Genomic DNA, 19,853 nt, shown 5'->3' with positions numbered 1-19,853 from the left:
AACTACTATAATACTGCTCCTATGTACAAGAATATAACTACTATAATACTGCCTCCTATGTACAAGACTATAACTACTACAATACTGCTCCTATGTACAAGACTATAACTACTATAATACTGCTTCCTATGTACAAGAATATAACTACTATAATACTGCTCCTATGTACTAGAATATAACTGCTATAATACTGCCTCCTATGTACAAGAATATAACTGCTATAATACTGCTCCTATGTACAGGAATATAACTGCTATAATACTGCTCCTATGTACAAGACTATAACAACTATAATACTGCTCCTATGTACAAGAATAGAACTACTATAATACTGCCTCCTATGTACAAGAATATAACTGCTATAATACTGCCTCCTATGTACAAGAATAGAACTACTATAATACTGCCTCCTATGTACAAGAATATAACTACTATAATACTGCCTCCTATGTACAAGAATATAACTACTATAATACTGCCTCCTATGTACAAGAATATAACTACTATAATACTGCCTCCTATATACAAGAATATAACTACTATAATACTGCTCCTATGTACAAGAATATAACTACTATAATACTGCTCCCTATGTACAAGAATATAACTACTATAATACTGCCCCTATGTACAGGAATATAACTACTATAATACTGCTCCTATGTATAAGAATATAACTGCTATAATACTGCCTCCTATGTACAAGACTATAACTACTATAATACTGCTCCTATGTACAAGAATATAACTGCTATAATACTGCCTCCTATGTACAAGACTATAACTACTATAATACTGCTCCTATGTATAAGAATATAACTGCTATAATACTGCCTCTATGTACAAGAATATAACTACTATAATACTGCTTCCTATGTACAAGAATATAACTACTATAATACTGCCCCTATGTACAGGAATATAACTACTATAATACTGCTCCTATGTATAAGAATATAACTGCTATAATACTGCCTCCTATGTACAAGACTATAACTACTATAATACTGCTCCTATGTACAAGAATATAACTGCTATAATACTGCCTCCTATGTACAAGACTATAACTACTATAATACTGCTCCTATGTATAAGAATATAACTGCTATAATACTGCCTCTATGTACAAGAATATAACTACTATAATACTGCTTCCTATGTACAAGAATATAACTACTATAATACTGCCCCTATGTACAGGAATATAACTACTATAATACTGCTCCTATGTATAAGAATATAACTGCTATAATACTGCCTCCTATGTACAAGACTATAACTACTATAATACTGCTCCTATGTATAAGAATATAACTGCTATAATACTGCCTCTATGTACAAGAATATGACTACTATAATACTGCTCCTATGTATAAGAATATAACTGCTATAATACTGCTCCTATGTATAAGAATATAACTGCTATAATACTGCCTCCTATGTACAAGACTATAACTACTATAATACTGCTCCTATGTATAAGAATATAACTGCTATAATACTGCCTCTATGTACAAGAATATGACTACTATAATACTGCTCCTATGTATAAGAATATAACTACTATAATACTGCTCCCTATGTACAAGAATATAACTACTATAATACTGCCCCTATGTACAGGAATATAACTACTATAATACTGCTCCTATGTATAAGAATATAACTGCTATAATACTGCCTCCTATGTACAGGACTATAACTACTATAATACTGCTCCTATGTATAAGAATATAACTGCTATAATACTGCCTCTATGTACAAGAATATGACTACTATAATACTGCTCCTATGTATAAGAATATAACTGCTATAATACTGCTCCTTATGGATAATTTCACACATTACAGATGATAGAACAAACGATGAGAAGAAAGACTCGGAGCCGGTGATTATAATCATAGATAATATATATTTTACTCTTTAAAAATAGACTTCGGTCGGCGACTACGACTTCTGTACAATCTACAAAAATAAACCTTTGTTTCCATTTAATATAAATAATTTAGATTTGGCGCAGCGACACCTTGTACCGAGCTTCAGTCCACAGAACAGACACAAACACTTAGACCGACCCTTCCCGTCACTGCTGCAGGAATCCGCAGGGAGACGCGCGGTCGGTGCTGCGTCGCCCTGCAGCTTCCGGTAGTGACACGAGGGTTAATATTTATATATATATTTGTTAGAGAAGCTGCCGATTCACATCTTATATACACCACGCTAATAATAATAATAATTATATTAATTAACACCAGAATACTAATCACTCGCAGTCCCTGAAGCGGGACCAATATAACGATGTCCTATACAGGACAGGCCACTTATATAGAATCCTATATCTTTATATAGAGCCATTCATAACGATCCATCATTCACAGCAGATACAAAGTGGGGCTTAACCACTTCAGTGCTGGACAACATTCTGGCAGTGAAGGCGTTAATACAGAGGTTAATTAGTCATGTAGTAATTGAGAATCTGCAGTGCTACACGTTCTGGGGGAGCTACAGTGGATACTGCTGGAGGTAGGGGGTTCATGGTCACCGTGCCGGACTCTCTGCGCCCATTTTAAGGGCCTGGCGAATAAAAATAAGGCCTTTTGGAGCTTGCGACATAATTGAGGCATTTTATACCTCCTACCTCTTTCTGGCCCCACACTAATTACAGAGGTCACATTGGCCGCGTTAAAGCTCCTAAATATATTTTCATTCACCTTTGAGACATTAACCAATTGCAGTGAAACAATGTATCCGCGCGGGAGGAGTTGCATAGATGCCGGAAGAAACAATGGGGGTCATTTCCCAAAATTTAAAGTTGGCGCATTCTCCGGCAGCGCAGGGGCTATTGAAGATTGGGGTAAAATGCCGGTCTATGACAGAAGACCCCCTATGTATCTGTAAATGACATAACAGGTCATCTATAACGACCGCTCCGCGGGAACATTGGGAGCAGAGGGATCAGAACTTTTATTTCGGGGAAGGAAAGTGCCTCATTATTAGTTTTTGTTGTTGTCTTTCTCCCGAAGTGAAGGAACACTGCGCAAAAAAAATAAAAAATGCCTCCAGCAATAAAGGAGTTAACAAATAGCAGCAAAACTGGCGAGTCTGATTTGCAGGAGACAGGGGGCGACTAGGGGGGAGGCAGGGGAGGTTTGGGGTCTTGCTCCTCCCTGGCCTCTACAGTACATTGTCAGCTTATTAAATAGACATTTCCACGTATAATATACGGCGCGCTCGCAGTCTCTAATACTTATAGATTTAATCTTATTATATCATTAGTATCTCTTGTTCTTCTCTGCGGGGGTCAGGGCTGCTGTACAAGTTCAGCATCTCAGAGCGGACACCACTGTAAAAGAATAAAAGGAAAGTGTTAAAACTGCGAAGCTCTAGTGGTAATATGCACAGTGATGACTGCAGTACCCTTGAGCGCCACTAGATGGCAGCGCTTCTCCTGCCTCCATATACTGACCTAGTGTACAGCAGATGAGTGCTCTGCGCTTCGGTTCTGCTCCACATCCTCCAGCTCAAACACCTCCAGGTGGCGGTTTTTGCCTCTGGCCCATTTGGGCCTGTGTTCCGCACAGTCCGTATCACTGTCCTCATAACCCTCGTGGCTGTAAGCCCTCACTGCTCCGGGCAAGCTTGGATGCACTGCGACGGTCACGGAAGCCGTAGCAGTCACGGTGGTGATGGAGCCGCTGGGGCCTGTCACCTTTGTACAGTAGGCTGGTGGCGTAGTTCTGTGGCCCTGAGGCCTACTACTGTACTGAGTCCTGGAATTGGGGGGCTGTTTAGTCCATGCAGACCCCTGGTGACACCTTCTCCAGTCTTTAGGCTCCTGAGGGTCCTTTATATTCTGTGCAGGAGGAGTCTTGTCTGCATTGTCTCCTTGGCTCCCCTTGCAAGGCTTTACCAGCTGTAACAGACAAATAACACGGATTTACCCCTCCGACCCCATTTACCACCCGCGACAAAATCATAATGAGTCATAGCAGAAAATGGTAATCAGTAGTAGGTGGTTCATCGGAGCCTGGCCACTAGGTGGCAGCGTTCTACTGCAGCCTGGGTGCATTACTGTGTATTTTATGAAAATCGTGATTTACAAAGACCGGCATTTTACGTTTCCTCTCTGCATTGCTGGAGGATTCTACTAATGATGAGGCGTCATAAATTAGGCACGTCTCCGGTAGTCCGTGCACCTGGAGTGAGACTGCAAATCTATAAGGTGGTAGATTTGTCGGTCCTGAAATTCTCTCAAGTGATGAGGACGGTGCAAAAACATCATTATGTTGCACGGGTTTAAAACAAACAAACACAATTTGGGGTATTGCACATTTTTTACACCAAAAAGTGTATCGGACCACTTAGTAAATGACCGCCTTAGCCTCTAGATAACTCACCATGATTTTGGGGTACGAGGGGCTCTTGCTGGCTTCCAGCAGGATGTGTGATGGCTTTGGGGGGATGATATATGGGCTTCGCTCATAGAGATGGGGATCATCCTCCTCCACCCCTGAGGTGGCGGTGGTCTCAGAGTAATATTCCGAGGAGTCCTCGGGGTCACTGAAGCCCCCTCGCTCTCCGGCTTTGTGCTGCATGTAGAAGGTATGGTGGTTGAGATGTGGCGGCTCTGGGGTTGGTGTCGGGAGGCGGTTACTATTGTCCGCAGGAGTCACCTATAAGAGTAATACAAGCGGCATAAGCTTGACATTCTGATACGTGTAAAAATGTCACATTTGTGGCAACCTGATCACATGACTCACTTCAGCCGGGGGTCCGATAAGCGACAGCAGCACAGGGAGCAGGACCAGCCCGTTCAGCAGCCCCAGGATGGTGAGAATAGTGAGCACAGCGAAAAAATACCTGCAGAGAAGAGAGGAGACGATCAGGAGGATCCGCAGGAATTAGATGCACTTCTAACGTCACAGATATATCTGAACTACAACTCCCAGCATGTTGTACTGGCTACTCAATCCTAGCCAGAATGCTAGGAGAGCAGCTTCCCTGGGGATTCCTCTCCTGTCAGTGGGGGTGCCCCCGCTTCCTGCACTCTCCCTCCCCCCTATCCATTCTAACCCACAGGGGGAGGGGGGGGGGGGAGTGTCACACACAGTGCGAGAGCGCAGGATCCATGCAAAGACGAGCGTCCTTGGCACAGAATAAAACTGGAGGCTTGACGTGAGCAGAACTGGGTCACCTGTCCCCATGCCAAGAACAAGGACTGTCCGGCCCTCAGTGGAGGCTTTACCTCTGCAGGGATTAAATGAAACCCTGGAGGTCCTCATGGTGGAGCGTGTCGCCAGCACCGCATGACCCCCTTCTAGGCATGTGGTGGAGGAAGGGTTAAGGGGCCTCTGTTCCAAGATGTGAATCAGCAGAGTTCTTAGAAGTGGATGTGATGTTTATGTTGGGTGCAGTAGTTTAGGAGGGGAGGGGGGGGGGGGGGGGGCAGATCTGTGAACGGCTTCAGCTGTTTATCCCACACTGTGCGCAGGCCGTCTGTTTACATGAGGGATCGCTCTGCTATTTCCTGATCCGTCAGGACTTGCTCCGTCTCCCTCCTCCCTGCTCTTCTAAACAAGACCTCCCAGGTCGGCCCAGGCTTTTGGATGAGATTCAGACCCAGCGTCTTTGAGGCACACAGGCTGTAATCTTGCGCCAGCTCAGCCCCCCCCCCCCCCCAAATCCAAACTACGTCAAACCGCGTAGTTCAAATATTTAATTTAACCACTTCATGACTGCTGAACATTCAATACATGAATGAGCTGCAAAAATGCAGACACCCCGAGGTCTCCAGGGTCACATGCGGAGGCTTTCCTCTGGGTGTATTTCCCTTTTTAATAAACAGAGATGGACAAGACTGCATTCTCAGGACGAATTCACACGCGGCAGAAATCGTCAAGACCCATTATGATGGACAAGACAGCTGCAGAAAGTTCAGCAACAACTCCAGCCCAGGAGAATTCACTCTAAGAAACTTTAACTTTTTTTTTTTTTTTGTGTGTCAAATTTAATTAAAAAGTTGTTTGTTTTCCAGGGACAGCGCCACCTTGGTCTATAGGCCGTGTCTAGTATTGCAGCTCAGTCTCACTCCTTTGAATGAGGTTAAAATGTTATACCAGACGCAGTGTGTGAATGAGGCCTAAAGGACACCAATGACCCCACAAGACACAGAACACACAAGCTGTACCTTAGAATAAAGTCAAACTCAGATCCCGCCAGCATCAGCACCCCAAGAAGAGTGGATATGGCTCCATCCAGAACGGGGGCAAACATGTGTTCTAGGGCAATTACAGAGCGCTGGTTCCGGTCACCAATGGCAGTGAGAAATCCCTGTAGGCAACATAAAAACAGAATTAATTCCTGGAAATACTTGTTAAAACAAGGTACCACAAATGGTTAAACGATCGACTTACCAAAGCCACATGAACAGTGAACTCTACTCCAATCCCAACAGAGGCGATGAGGATCACCACAGGGATGGCGCTCAGCTTGATACCGATCAACCCCATAATGCCAAACAACTCCACCGTCATCATAGCCAAGATGAAAACCTAGGGCACAAATAGGAGCAGGTTAGTACTGAGGTGCTGGTGCCTCCCGCCTAGATCTGACTGATCGTTAGCATTTTATGGGCTCTTACAATGATTCCAGCTGTCCATGGATTGAGCAGGAGAAGGGCGCACACCAAAAATGTACACGCCAGAACGATGCTGATGGCCAGGAGGAACCAGTGACGCAGGCCAATGTACTGCTCCCAGAAGAGGAAGGGGTAGCCACTGGGGTAGCTGTACACCCCCTGCTCAGCAAACTCCTTGCAGACTGAGCGCACGCTCTCAATGGCTTCAATAAAATCTGATGTCTGGCGAAGACCGTTCAGGTAGAAGGGAAACTGGGCAAATTCAATGGGTTCTGCAGCCGGGACTGGGAGGAAAGAGGGAAAAGGATATGTTCATTTTCACAAGAACGATGGGTACAATCTATCTCACAGAGCAGAGACACTGGAGAAAGAGGCACTGCATGCCTCTCGCCTCAGTGATGCTGCTGGTTCCTAGTGCATTGACCCGAATATAAACTCACTTCTCAGATTCTCCCCAGTGGTGTCATATCGATCGTGGATCCATTCCGGAGGCTGAGGGTAAAAATTGGCCTGTGAGGCAGCATAGCCCAGGGGATCGTTGCTCACCCACACGGTCAGGTAGATATAAAAAACATCCTGAGCAATCAGGCCATTCTCATCCACTAGTCGGCGACTAATCAGCTGTGCAGAAGAAGAAAATACAAAGTGTTATGATGACATGAACTCACAAGTCTCTGACATTCTCAGCCCTCATCAGGATAAGGATCTACCTGGTCGAAATTAAAGGGATCCTTCTTGCTCCCCGTCTGGATGAGGAGCTTATAAGCCAGGATGCCGTCCTCTGTACCGTTCCTGTAATTATCCTGCGTGATGCGACCAGAATGCCAGTCCTTGTCAAAAGAATCCTGGAGGCCTGCCGGCAAAAATAGAAAATGTATTTGGTTATAAATATTCTGTATCTACAATGTACCTAATAAAAAGACCCCCTGAATACAAAGTGATGACCCTGATCACAGGACATCTCCAGGCGGTATGGTCGTAATACCATGCACTCTCCTGGGGGGGCTCATGAGCTCGCATTTCTAACGCACAAGGTACCAGTACATCAATTCGGGCCTCACCTCTCAGCCAGTCCTGGAAATAATGCAGCCACATTTTGGGTAAGTCTCTTCCCTTCTCTCGGACAACGAACTTGACTGAGCCGAAGGACTCGTGGAGCTGGTACAAAGAGGTCTGAGCCTTGGGGTAGTCGAAGCCTCCCTTTGTGACGATGAACATGTTGTAGAAGGAGAAATATTTGAACTGAGCGGAGATGAAGTTGTACTCCTTGGTCTCTCGAGGAACGATGTCCGTCAGGTAGAGTCCGTCATGAACCATGGTGGTTCCATACAAGCCGAGGCCTAAAAGAGCCATGAAGAGAGCGACCACGATCCCCTGAGAAAGGAAAGCTGCAGGAATCAGTACAAGAAGATCCGATCCTGACACTGAATTATCTCTCAGCCACGGAACTCACCTTCATCTCTGGCTTCAGCAGTAAAGGGGCGTACTTCTCACGGGCAAAGTCCGCCAGGCTCCACTTCAGGAAGGGAAGAGGGACGCACTCACGCCTGCCTTTGGTTTCATTCACCTGAGACAACAAATCCCGGGTGGAGCTGGAGGGGCTGAAGACCTGAGACCCCAAGGGGTCCACAGTGGGGACAATGACAGAGGGCGAGGTGGAGATTTGGGAGGTTGGTGGTAAGATGGTGACCACGTGGTGCCCAGATGAATCACACTGGGTGAAGGCCTGGACGGTGGTGGTGATATGGGTGCTGGTAGTGATGGTGGGGTTCCCATAAGATGAGGGATGGTAGGTGTGATTGTCATTGGCATCAGGCATTTCTTGAGGTTGAATCTGGATCACTCTGGAGGAGCAGGGGCTGCAAACAAGAGGCAGGGGTTAGATTTACCCAGATCACCAGGAGCTGAATTATTAAGAAGAACGCCAGATCACGCTTTCAGCACCTTTTATCATTTGTGTGATGTATGTCTTTATATCAGACACAATAAAGATGTTTTTGTATTACGTGTGTGGTGTCTGTAATTGGTTCTGTAGAACGCCAGATCCGTAACATCCTGACACCTAACACAATCCTATTACACAGGGAGCTTCCATATTAATTACCTGTAGAAGCAGCAGAGAATATCCAGCCGCTGATCCTCTCTACGCTGTAGATCCAAGCTCAAAATGGCGGGAAATATTAGCAAAACCATCGCAAAATTGAATACGACCACAATAGCAGCCTGAAATGGAGAAAATGCGAGTTATTGTGGATATCAGTGAGGGGCAGACTCCTCAGAGGAGAGCGTCTCATCACTTATGTAAGGTCTCTTCAGTTCACATTCCATACTTGAGGTTGTATATAATTAGATGGAAACATCCTGTGGTCTCCAGTCCACCCTTATCTCACAGACCACCCAGAAAGCTGAGCGGATGATCCAGCCTCTCCCCCGATAGCCCCCAGGGAAGGGACATCTTAATGTAGCCGAGGCCTTTGTACTGATGTCACCTTTCACCTGAGCAGCCTGGACAATTCCCATTAGAGACCTCTGATGCGGTGTCTCCTTTCACTACCCTCCAGGGTCACTGGAACTGAAGTGCAGAGACTGACAGACCCCCTCCTGGACATAAAGGAGCCACCATGTGGGATTCTGTCTGTGTACGGTGGGTAGTATTACCTGCAGCGAGAATGCCCGCAGAGCTGGGATCGGAACCAAAGCCGCCATGAAAAAAGCAATCATATTATTGATAGAAGTCAGCGCCACACTCGTACCCGTGCGTCTCAGGCATTCGCCTGTCCTTTCCTGCCACAATGAAAAAGAAAACGTACATATGAGGAAGTGTCATGGGGGGGTCTATACTGTGGAGGCTATTTCATCAAGGTAAAAGTGGGAACTCACCTTTAAAGGGGTACTCAGGCTGGTCTCTGTGAAGGCGTGTGCCAGCAGGAACATGTCATCCACACCTATACCCAGTGCCAGAAATGGCAGGACCTTTAGAAGAAGAGACAAGTTGTATAAGGTTGTGAGGTGCGTTCAGTGGGCCGGGCACGAGCGTTCAGAAGAAGTGGTTTAGTCTTGAGCCGTTACCTGGGTTGTTGCAGCATTGAAGGAGATGCCAAGAAGGGAGCAAAGTCCCAGCCCTGATGCCACGGAGAGGGCCACAAGAAGGACTCCAGCCAGGCCCACAGCTCCTTGAGACTTGGAACAATCCCAGCGCAGCATGGTGACACAGGCATAGGCCAGCTGTGGGGAGAGAGGATTTACTGCACCAGGTTCCCTATGGACAAATATCAATGGCTTTGCATGTGAGCATCAATCCGTACCATTAGCAGGTATCCGCCGGCCACGCGGATGGCACTGACGTCAGAGAAAGACTTCATGATATCATTCAGGGTGGTGGTGGAGAAGGCGTGGATGTCCTGCGATGCGTTCTGCGGGACCGACTGCTGAGCTTGCTGTGAACAGACAACATATGGTTATCAATACCAGTCCAGAGATGGCAGGACCCGAGTGCCAGTCTATAGGGTGCATAATACAGATGACTGGAATGTCTCCCCTCCTTGTTATCTTATCCTTCCCACCAAACAAACCCCCCCTCTAAAGAAAAGACTGATGACTGCAGATGCTGGGGGAGGGGGTTATAGGTTGGCTGAGGTCACCTGGCAGCTCCTCCAGGTCAACCTACCCCCTTCGTTGACCCCTCAGTGAATATGACCTGCTGTATCCCATCCACAAGTTCATTAGGTATAAGTCACAAACCTCCACAAACTTTCGCTGCCATGACTCCAAGATGGCAGCTGCCTTCTCCTCATTCCAGTTGATGTCATGGATTTCATAGTCGTCTTTGAAGTGTTCGTACAGCTGCCCTGGACTCATCAGGAGGTACATGGTCTGCAGGGCTTCAGCTCTATGAGAAGGAGAAGCAATGTCAGCGCCGAGGACGGCCAGGCTGCAGACATGAACAGGCCCAGGACACAGGAGAAGCTCTTTACCTCTTCAGTTCTCCCAGGCTTCCTTTCGACATCCCGCCCAAAATCAGCTCCTTCTGCCAGAACATAAACTTCTTGGAAAAGCCGTGGCAGCCATTCTGAAGTGTAGCGACAATGTCTGGGATCTGCGATGGAGTACATGTGTTATATACTGACATAGCGCATGGAGAAACAAGGGAGGGGGTTTTAGGAAAAGGGAGTGAAGCGCGGCCGGCTATGGAGGACATGGAGGACAGCCATCTGCATGGTACTCACCTCCTGTGACTCCTTGTTGGGGGAACTGTCTGGACACTCGGAGTCTGTGGGATCAAGACAGGGCCGCTCCATATATGCCTGTCCCACCTCGGCCTTGTCCAGCATCTCTTTGAAGCCATCCAGGCTGGTGAATTGGCTGAGCTCCTCCATCAGTTGGATAGGGTCCAAGTTTGTCCACTGAATGTCTCTCCTTCCCCTGAAACAAAAAGGGCATGAAACATATTATTACATATAGAAAAATGGAGGAATAAAAACAACCACATATGCTGCAGCGCTGCACAATCAGGGGATGCTTTATGGCATTGTGCAATGGTCAAGGGCCCTGGGGCCCAGCACACTGACAGTCATGATGCACATGATAAAGATGAGATGCCAAACATATATTTTCCCCAACTTGTGGCACTACAGCTCCCATCATGCCTTGACATTGTGCGTCCGTGGGAGAGCCACAGGTTGGAGAACACCGCCCTGGACCCCGCTGCCAGGGATTCCGGGGCCCTCCTATATGATGTCTATACTAGAGGGCAGCCGCTCTCGGCCTTGCGGCCCATTCACATTCCTTCTTAAGGGCTTGAGGGAAACTAAGGTGAAAATAATTGATATTAAATCTCTCTTTGTCATTTGAATGTCTGATGGCCGCCTTCTCCTTCTAAGATCTGAGCTGCTCCTTGGGGCTGCATCCCCCCTTACCCAACGAGGCGTGCCAGATGCTAAGGGGAAAAAAAGAGCATGTATTATCCTGTTACACAGGGGAACAAAGCTGCGCGCTCCCATGTCATCGGCGCATAGCGCAAGTCAGGGCAATTATCAGAAACTCTGTAACATCTTGATAGACCGGGAACCCCTGCAAGGAATGCTGGGAAGGGGCGAATCTACGAGGGCAGGAGGAGAGCCACGAATATGAAGTGTCCAAGAGGAGCGGATAAGACAATATGGAAGATTACAGCGGCCATGAAAACGATGGTATTTTTCTGTGTAATCCTGTCCGGCTCACACCAGTCGTATTACAACGTGAGATGTGAGTGGCCGAGGTGCTCGGCTCGATTACCGCCGGTGACTGGAAACAAGAACAGCAAACAGAGATCTTACAGTGAAAGTGCAATCTACATTAGGAGGTTGGAATTGTCCAATTGGATGATGTTTTGGTGAATGAATAATAGGTTTGACGCTGCCGATAAGTCCCAGGATGGGTCGCACTATGGATCACGTCTCGCCTGGATACTGGTCATGGCTGCCAAGAAAACACCGTAAAGATGGGAACAGTGGAAGAGACGCCTTGGTAGGGATTGTCTTGGATTGTGGAGGAGGAATGCATTGGCGTGAGAACCTGACCGCTATGGCTGCTGCACCCTCTCCGAGGCTTCTCCGAGCTCCAGTGAGCTTGAAATCCGGCAACTGATGGGTTAACATCAAGCAAAGAAAATTCCCACATGAAAAGGGGGCACCTACTTGGATCTGTGGGCCCCCCAAACAACTGGCCTATACAGGCTGCGAGTCCTCGCATCCCCTCTTGGGATGCTGGGAAATTCACCATTTTACCCCTCCAAAGGATGTGATGACCCCACGTAACGAGTTCTGTGTTTTCTCAAGCCCCCAGATAAAGGGAGGTGAATGAGGGGGAGAGAAAGGGAGAGGGAGGAGGCGGAGAGGTAGGTGGAGGGGGGCAGCTTTATTTTACTGCCTCTCCATGGTCCAAAACACCCCCGAGCGCCAAATACTCCAGGGCCAGGAAAAGAAAGAACCGGGCCCTCCAATCATTAGGCCGCGAGGAAAGAGAGCGCAAGACTGTATCGCAGCGAGAGAAGGATACACAGTCCTCCTCCCCCGAGCCGCTGCAGCGCCGGGGACATTAGCGGAGAAGGGGACACAGAGAACTGCTGCGGTGGGCGAGGGAGGGGCAGGGCAATAATTCATTAAATCCGGCCAGAAACGAGGCTGAGCCTCCAGATTCCCACATACCAAGCGGCTGGCAGTTGCTTCCACAGTGAAGGCCCTTTATCCGTCCTGTTTTTGCTTCACTGAAGCCGACTCAGGGCTTTTGTTTCTCGCGCACATTACGCCTCCTTTGTTCTGCAGCCTCTGACTCCCTGCGCCTCACAGAAAAGAGGGTCCCCGAAGCCGAACCCGCGAGAGAAGCGGAACGCACGGACGAATATCTGGTGTAAGGGTCTTCTCTGTCACATGAGATATAAGGGGGCGCTCTGTCACATGTGATATAAGGGGGCGCTCTGTCACATGAGATATAAGGGGGCGCTCTGTCACATGAGATATAAGGGGGCGCTCTGTCACATGAGATATAAGGGGGCGCTCTGTCACATGAGATATAAGGGGGCGCTCTGTCACATGAGATATAAGGGGGCGCTCTGTCACATGAGATATAAGGGGGCGCTCTGTCACATGTGATATAAGGGGGCGCTCTGTCACATGTGATATAAGAGGGGGCTCTGTCACATGTGATACAAGGGGGGGCTCTGTCACATGTGATACAAGGGGGGGCTCTGTCACATGAGATACAAGGGGGCGCTCTGTCACATGAGATATAAGGGGGCGCTCTGTCACATGAGATATAAGGGGCGCTCTGTCTCCCTCACTCCCCCTTCTCTCTGTACCTCTCTGGCTGTCTCTTTCCCCGTCCCTCTCTCCCAGTCTCTCTCTCTTCATCCTGCTCTCGCTCTGTCTCCCTCACTCCCCCTTCTCTCTGTACCTCTCTGGCTGTCTCTTTCCCCGTCCCTCTCTCCCAGTCTCTCTCTCTTCATCCTGCTCTCGCTCTGTCTCCCTCACTCCCCCTTCTCTCTGTACCTCTCTGGCTGTCTCTTTCCCCGTCCCTCTCTCCCAGTCTCTCTCTCTTCGGCCCGCTCTCGCTCTGTCTCCCTCACTCCCCCTTCTCTCTGTACCTCTCTGGCTGTCTCTTTCCCCTTCCCTCTCTCCCAGTCGCTCTCTCTTCGGCCCGCTCTGTCTCCCTCACTCCCCCTTCTCTCTGTACCTCTCTGGCTGTCTCTTTTCCCGTCCCTCTCTCCCAGTCGCTCTCGCTCGGTCTCGCTCACCCAGTCGCCCCTCTCTTTTACACTCTTTTATTCCACCAGCGGTCTGGATAATGGCAGCATTTCAATTTGTTTAGCGACTGAAGCCATTTACAGCGTCATTAGCATGAGAATACTTCTGTTACCATTTGCTGACAAAGCAGGCGCTCCGCTTGGGCCCCATATAGATAAACACACTTGTAAACACAAAGAATAGTTGCTATTGTCCCCGCTTCCATCTTCTGCCCCCCACCCTTCCCACTTACCCCCCCCCCCCAAACCCTAGGCAGCTCTCCCCGCTCCCTCAGCCTTAATAGACACATAATTGCCGGAGTGAGATTGAGGGGGGGAGACGTGGAGTCCTGCGGGGGCGACACCGGCTCAGTCAAGGTTGCCACAATGTGTAAATCTCAGGCCGGATTCTGGAAGGATGACCCTCTCCTGCGCCTCCATGATAGCGCTCCATTATCCGCCTGTCATGTTTGTTTAAAAGGCGGCTCAGAAGACCACCATCCACTTAATATAATCGCCCACCAACCGGGCACAAAAACAGATCTCACTCCGAGACCCCCCTAACATTTCACCCCACAAATGCCCATAGGTGATAACTATGCAGAGATTATTAGAGGAGGGTGAAAAGAGGCAGGTGCTTACGGATCATATCCGCCATCATGAATTTACTTACGGTAAATAGGCGGAGCCTCCCTGCAGCTGAGACCCTTCCCAAAAACAGTCCAAGGGAGTGATGATGACACAAGGGAAAAGCTTCTCAATCATCTGCGAGACAGGGAAGACAAAGATCAGCCCCGAATATAATATTCACTCATCTGTACACTGTGACGACGCCGCAGTTCTGCGCACACTCACCCGCTCAATCATCCCATTCTCGATGATTGGGACGCCGGACTTGTAGCAAATCTTGTTTAGATCCCAGGACCTGCAAAGAGAAGAAAACGATCAGAGACGATGCAGGGCCTCGGGCACGGGATGCGTGACAGAGTCCTCGCTGACAGCGCCAAGAGGTTCTGCAGCACCAGACAATAGCACACACTCAGCGGCACTTACTTTCCATACATTGAGACCTGCACTTTGCTAGCAGCCAGTGCAGCGCTGAGGTGCAGGAGGAGAGCCTGTTGGGTCAGGATATTTTCGCCTTCCTTCTTCGAGGTCTGGATGAGCATTTGTGAGGTGTAGATGGACTCCTCGCCCATCTTCTCTTTCGTGTAGCTGAGCTCCTGGCTCACGCGGCTGCCGGCTGCAGAGTAAGGAAGCGTGTTAATACGTAGCATGACATAACGCACATTATACAAGGCAGAACATTCCGCACGCGCATAGCCTCAGATTCACCACATTAAAAGCCCAAACCCCTCATATTAGGTGCTGGCGCGGCATGGGTTAACGGGCCATGTCATAACGAGCTCTCAGTCTGTGGGAACTGTACAGCCGGGGTATTCACCGCGCCGCTTGCGAACTGTGCGAGCAAGAAAGAAAGTTTCTTGTCATTAGTGTTAATTTGAAGGAGCGCTGGTCCATCCGGCTTCAAAGCCCATTGAGCGAGGCTGAGGAATTTCAACTCCCTAATTAACCAGGGAACAGACATGAAAAGAGGCGGCGATGGGACCGAGGAGACAAACTTCAAACAGGGAGAAGCGTGTATGGGGGGCACCGAGGACGAGAGGTAACCTTGTCCCCTATAGCTCCTCTCATACAATCACCTACCTACCTGTGCGGCACTAACCTCCTGCAGCAGCGGCACTGGGCGCACAGCGGCCATAAATACAGTTTATTAGAAGGAAGCCTTGAAATTACAGGGGGCCCATGTTTTATGTTGTCTCCTGTCCTGTCTTCCTTCATCCATCTGGACCACCCATAGTGGAGGTTCACCTCTCATCTGGTCACCATGTGATGCAGACGCGCACTCCCACGCAAACGAAAACTCTTCCCTACTGGTCGGCCGGCAGGAAAGATGGAAAGAGCCTTAAATTGTCCAAATCTGAGGCTAGGGAAAGGTCAGGACCGAGGAAGACGGACAGGAGGGACCTCTAGGAATAAAAGTCCAGACAACAAGTGGTGCTAAGCAGGGGCTGGACTGGGAACTTAAAGTGGCCCCGGAAAAAAATCCTAAAAGTGGCCCCATGTTGTAGGCAGGTCCAAATTTACAGAAGGCAGTGCAATAGGCCGGGTCAGCAATACCATAGCCCCAAAACCTGCCCCTCTGTGGTGGCCATCAAGAGATGCCATTCTCGTCCCCCTCCTCCAGTTCTCTCCGATTGATATATGGAGCAGGGGGCTTAGGAGGTTAGGATCGGCCCAGAGCAGTTGAATTCAGGAGGACATGTGGGTTGTGGCAGAGAGGAGTGCTTGAGCGGCCCACCGGACACGGCCAATCCGCCCCGGTGCCAAGGGTCTGCAGGGGCACACCATCTCATCCCAGCAGTATCTAAAACATCCCAGTGGTTGTACTGGGGCCCTCTGCTGGTGCATGAATCATCTGCTCCTGGGTGACCCCCATAAGGTGTTGCTCTTTAGCTCTTACTTATAAAGGAAGGTCCAAAATTTAGAATCCATCAACAGGGCACTTTAGGGGGTGTCTGGTTAAGGCTACATTCACCTGACCGTATGTTTTTTGCGGATCCACAAAACACAAATACCGGCCGTGTGAATGTGGCCGGCCCTATGATAGAAATGCCTATTCTTGTCTTTTTTAGCGCGGCTGCGGAACAGATCTACAGATGCGGACAGCACATTGTGTGCTGTCAGCCTCTTTTGCCGCCCCATTGAAATGAATGGGTCCGCACCCGTTCCGCAAAATTGCGGAACAGATGTGGCGCCAAAAATACAGTCGTGTGAATGTACCCTTAATGTGGTTGGAGAAGCTCCAGGAGGATGGGGTTAACCCGGTGCCCCAAATAAAAGGGCCACACACAATACGCCACTATACTGAAATAAAGCTGCATTTATTACCCAGAATCCCCTGGTGTTATTCGGCCGCGGAGGCCTGACATGAGGCTCCTGTGGCCCCTAAACCTTTCACGGAGAGCATTTCTGCAGCGAGACATTTGCTTCCCCCTGGTTGACTGCCACTCTGGAATGGCCAAAGCTTCCTGATACAGGAATCGGAGCCGCACGTGTGCGCTGTATATTATGTTAGCAGAGCTCCTGGCTACACGTCAATTCATGCAGGTGAGCGTCTTATGTGCGCACATTCTGCCACTTTTTGGTAATTCTGTGTTTTTTTTCACACTCGGAATTTGCTGCTTCATTAACTCCTCTGTCTGCGGGGCCCTCGATCCGAGAAAAAAAATAAAAAAAATAATTTTTCAAACACGACCAAGTATTCACGATATTTTTCTGCTTAGTCTGAATCTCGTAGCTGCGTTAAATCTGTCAGTCGCGGTTGACTTGCAAAACAAACAGCGGCATTCCCGGGCGTTTCGGTCTGGAGGCCGGGAAAGGGTTAATGCTTCTTTTTCCATCGTCTCCTGCACCCAGTCATGTTTAAACAGGAAATATTCCCACCCTATGGTTAACTTTCCTCTCGGTTACAGATGTGATAACAAGCGCTGAACAACCACACACACACAGAGTCTTTCCACGGCGCTCAGACACGCTGCCAGCGCACACACCACCTTGGCACGGGCCGCACAAATAAAAAAATAATGGCAGCGCCCCAGCGCGGGGAGCCATCGCAACTGGGAGCGAGCAAGCAACCGTGGTCCTGACCGATTCCACCCCAGCCCATCACATGGAAAACCTCGCCAAACTCTTCACTTCTAACGCACGTCCGTCTCTTCATTAAAGATCTCACTGCACCCCACCCTTCGCGAGAATGGAATGGGGCGGCCATTACCAATGCAAAGGCAGCGAGAAATGGGGGCGAGGTGACCCTGTGCTACAATGTTACCGATCCACACTACATATGGATACTGTGTATAACTGACTCTCCCCTTCCCCGGGGGCTCCCTTTATCCCCCTGACGCCGCCACCAGCAGCACCCCCACAAGGAGATCTGCATAAGTGTTGCAGGGACAAGCAACGTCTAAGTGTTTTTGGGTGGATTATGTGGATTAAGGAGCGTGTGAAAGGCACCATGTTGCTTAAGAGGATGCGTCTCACCGAGGGTATTCTACCTGCTCCAGACGACACAATGACCCAAAACTCTGCCGCCTCCATTATGGCGCTGCCGTCCAATCGCCTTAATCCTGCTCACCATAAAAAGAAACGTTCCTCACGCAACGAGAAGGAGACGTACAAAATGGTTTTCCCAAACGCCTTCAATAAAATGGAGCAGTCAGTAGGAGATTATGTTCCCTCCTAGAAACAGCGCCATTGTTGTGCACAGGCCATGTCTGGTATTGCAGCATTCAAGTGAACAGGAATGAGCTGCAATACCAGACACAACCAGGGACATGAGGGGAGCTGTTTTTGTGTGAACGGTTGCTAGGATACCGGCCGCCATTATTGTGTTCTCGAAGATTGTGATTTTTCTTGCAAGCACTTCTGACTTATTTTACGTGAAGCTACGCCCACTTCGCCAAATTTATAAAACTGAAATGCCCCTACGTTTACAATGTCATCCTAAACACGAGGTTTGCCGGAGCACGTTACGGCCACATCGGACTATGAACATAGCGATAATTCAGTGCTTGCAGACGCTTGCCTACTTCTTCCCGCATGTACTGAGGCCCCTGGTGTCAGACCGTCGCTGATTCTAGGCATTTCAGGAGACAAATGAAGAAACTGGAAAAGTTTGGAGACGTTTTGGGACGTCGAGGCGTGCTGGCAGCAAAGAATCTCAGGGCCGCGCTGTAACCGCGGCTCGAACGAGTTCTTCTCTTCCCACACCCAATATAAATGCTGCCGTAGCACTTAGGATGGAGCCAAGCGCTGCAACCCATAAATACCAAGACCACATGCACCGTCCTCCCGAAGCCGCACAGGCTCTTTATCCTCCGACTGGGCCTTTGTCTGTAGATACAAGGAATGGAGGGGGAGAGGGGGGAAAAGACCCCCTGCAAGACCCCGCACTCATTTGTCCCAAGTTTCTGCTGAAACTCCTGTAACGTCCGGGAGAAAGAAGAAGTGACCACCGGGTGAATGCTGAGGCTTATAGTAAACATGGGGGAGAAACTGGTTCTATATATAGGTACTAGTTATACCATATACTGGCGGTACCATCAGTCCTATATATACGAGTTATACCATATACCAGGGGTACCATCAGTCCTCTATATACGAGTTATACCATATACCGGGGGTACCATCAGTCCTCTATATACTAGTTATACGATATACCGGGGGTACTATCAGTCCTCTATATACTAGTTATACCATATACCGGGGGTACTATCAGTCCTCTATATACTAGTTATACCATATACCGGGGGTACCATTAGTCCTCTATATACTAGTTATACCATATACCGGGGGTACCATCAGTCCTCTATATACTAGTTATACCATATACCGGGGGTACCATCAGTCCTCTATATACTAGTTATACCATATACCGGGGGTACCATCAGTCCTCTATATACTAGTTATACTGTACCATCAGTCCTCTATATACCAGTTATACTGTACCACCAGTCCTCTATATACTAGTTATACCATATACCGGGGGTACTATCAGTCCTCTATATACTAGTTATACCATATACCAGGGGTACCATCAGTCCTCTATATACGAGTTATACCATATACCGGGGGTACCATCAGTCCTCTATATACTAGTTATACGATATACCGGGGGTACTATCAGTCCTCTATATACTAGTTATACCATATACCGGGGGTACTATCAGTCCTCTATATACTAGTTATACCATATACCGGGGGTACCATTAGTCCTCTATATACTAGTTATACCATATACCGGGGGTACCATCAGTCCTCTATATACTAGTTATACCATATACCGGGGGTACCATCAGTCCTCTATATACTAGTTATACCATATACCGGGGGTAC

General features: G+C 48.4%; 1 protein-coding gene across 3 annotated transcripts in view; it reads right to left on the bottom strand.

The window, feature by feature from the left end:
* Positions 1 to 1,947: 1,947 nt before the first annotated feature.
* Positions 1,948 to 19,853, bottom strand: part of PTCH2 (patched 2) — a 29,933-nt gene continuing 12,027 nt past the window's right edge. For all 3 annotated transcript variants that reach the window (XM_044300939.1, XM_044300938.1, XM_044300937.1), the window contains 22 exons: positions 14,949 to 15,138; positions 14,751 to 14,820; positions 14,569 to 14,660; positions 10,864 to 11,059; positions 10,612 to 10,733; positions 10,379 to 10,526; positions 9,943 to 10,074; positions 9,707 to 9,862; positions 9,518 to 9,610; positions 9,296 to 9,421; positions 8,742 to 8,860; positions 8,091 to 8,496; positions 7,699 to 8,011; positions 7,348 to 7,490; positions 7,078 to 7,258; positions 6,641 to 6,921; positions 6,414 to 6,551; positions 6,188 to 6,330; positions 4,761 to 4,860; positions 4,398 to 4,673; positions 3,467 to 3,913; positions 1,948 to 3,343 (listed from right to left, as the gene is read on the bottom strand). In XM_044300939.1, coding sequence (XP_044156874.1) covers positions 3,467 to 3,913; positions 4,398 to 4,673; positions 4,761 to 4,860; positions 6,188 to 6,330; positions 6,414 to 6,551; positions 6,641 to 6,921; positions 7,078 to 7,258; positions 7,348 to 7,490; positions 7,699 to 8,011; positions 8,091 to 8,496; positions 8,742 to 8,860; positions 9,296 to 9,421; positions 9,518 to 9,610; positions 9,707 to 9,862; positions 9,943 to 10,074; positions 10,379 to 10,526; positions 10,612 to 10,733; positions 10,864 to 11,059; positions 14,569 to 14,660; positions 14,751 to 14,820; positions 14,949 to 15,094 — 3,828 coding nt within the window. In that variant the 5' untranslated portion in view covers positions 15,095 to 15,138 and the 3' untranslated portion in view covers positions 1,948 to 3,343. The remainder of the gene's footprint in view (positions 3,344 to 3,466; positions 3,914 to 4,397; positions 4,674 to 4,760; positions 4,861 to 6,187; positions 6,331 to 6,413; positions 6,552 to 6,640; positions 6,922 to 7,077; positions 7,259 to 7,347; positions 7,491 to 7,698; positions 8,012 to 8,090; positions 8,497 to 8,741; positions 8,861 to 9,295; positions 9,422 to 9,517; positions 9,611 to 9,706; positions 9,863 to 9,942; positions 10,075 to 10,378; positions 10,527 to 10,611; positions 10,734 to 10,863; positions 11,060 to 14,568; positions 14,661 to 14,750; positions 14,821 to 14,948; positions 15,139 to 19,853) is intronic.

Source organism: Bufo gargarizans, chromosome 7, assembly GCF_014858855.1.
Source record: "Bufo gargarizans isolate SCDJY-AF-19 chromosome 7, ASM1485885v1, whole genome shotgun sequence".
NCBI lineage: Eukaryota > Metazoa > Chordata > Amphibia > Anura > Bufonidae > Bufo > Bufo gargarizans.
The sequence above is the reverse complement of the archived record's forward strand: the minus strand, read 5'-3'. Positions and strand labels throughout refer to the sequence as shown.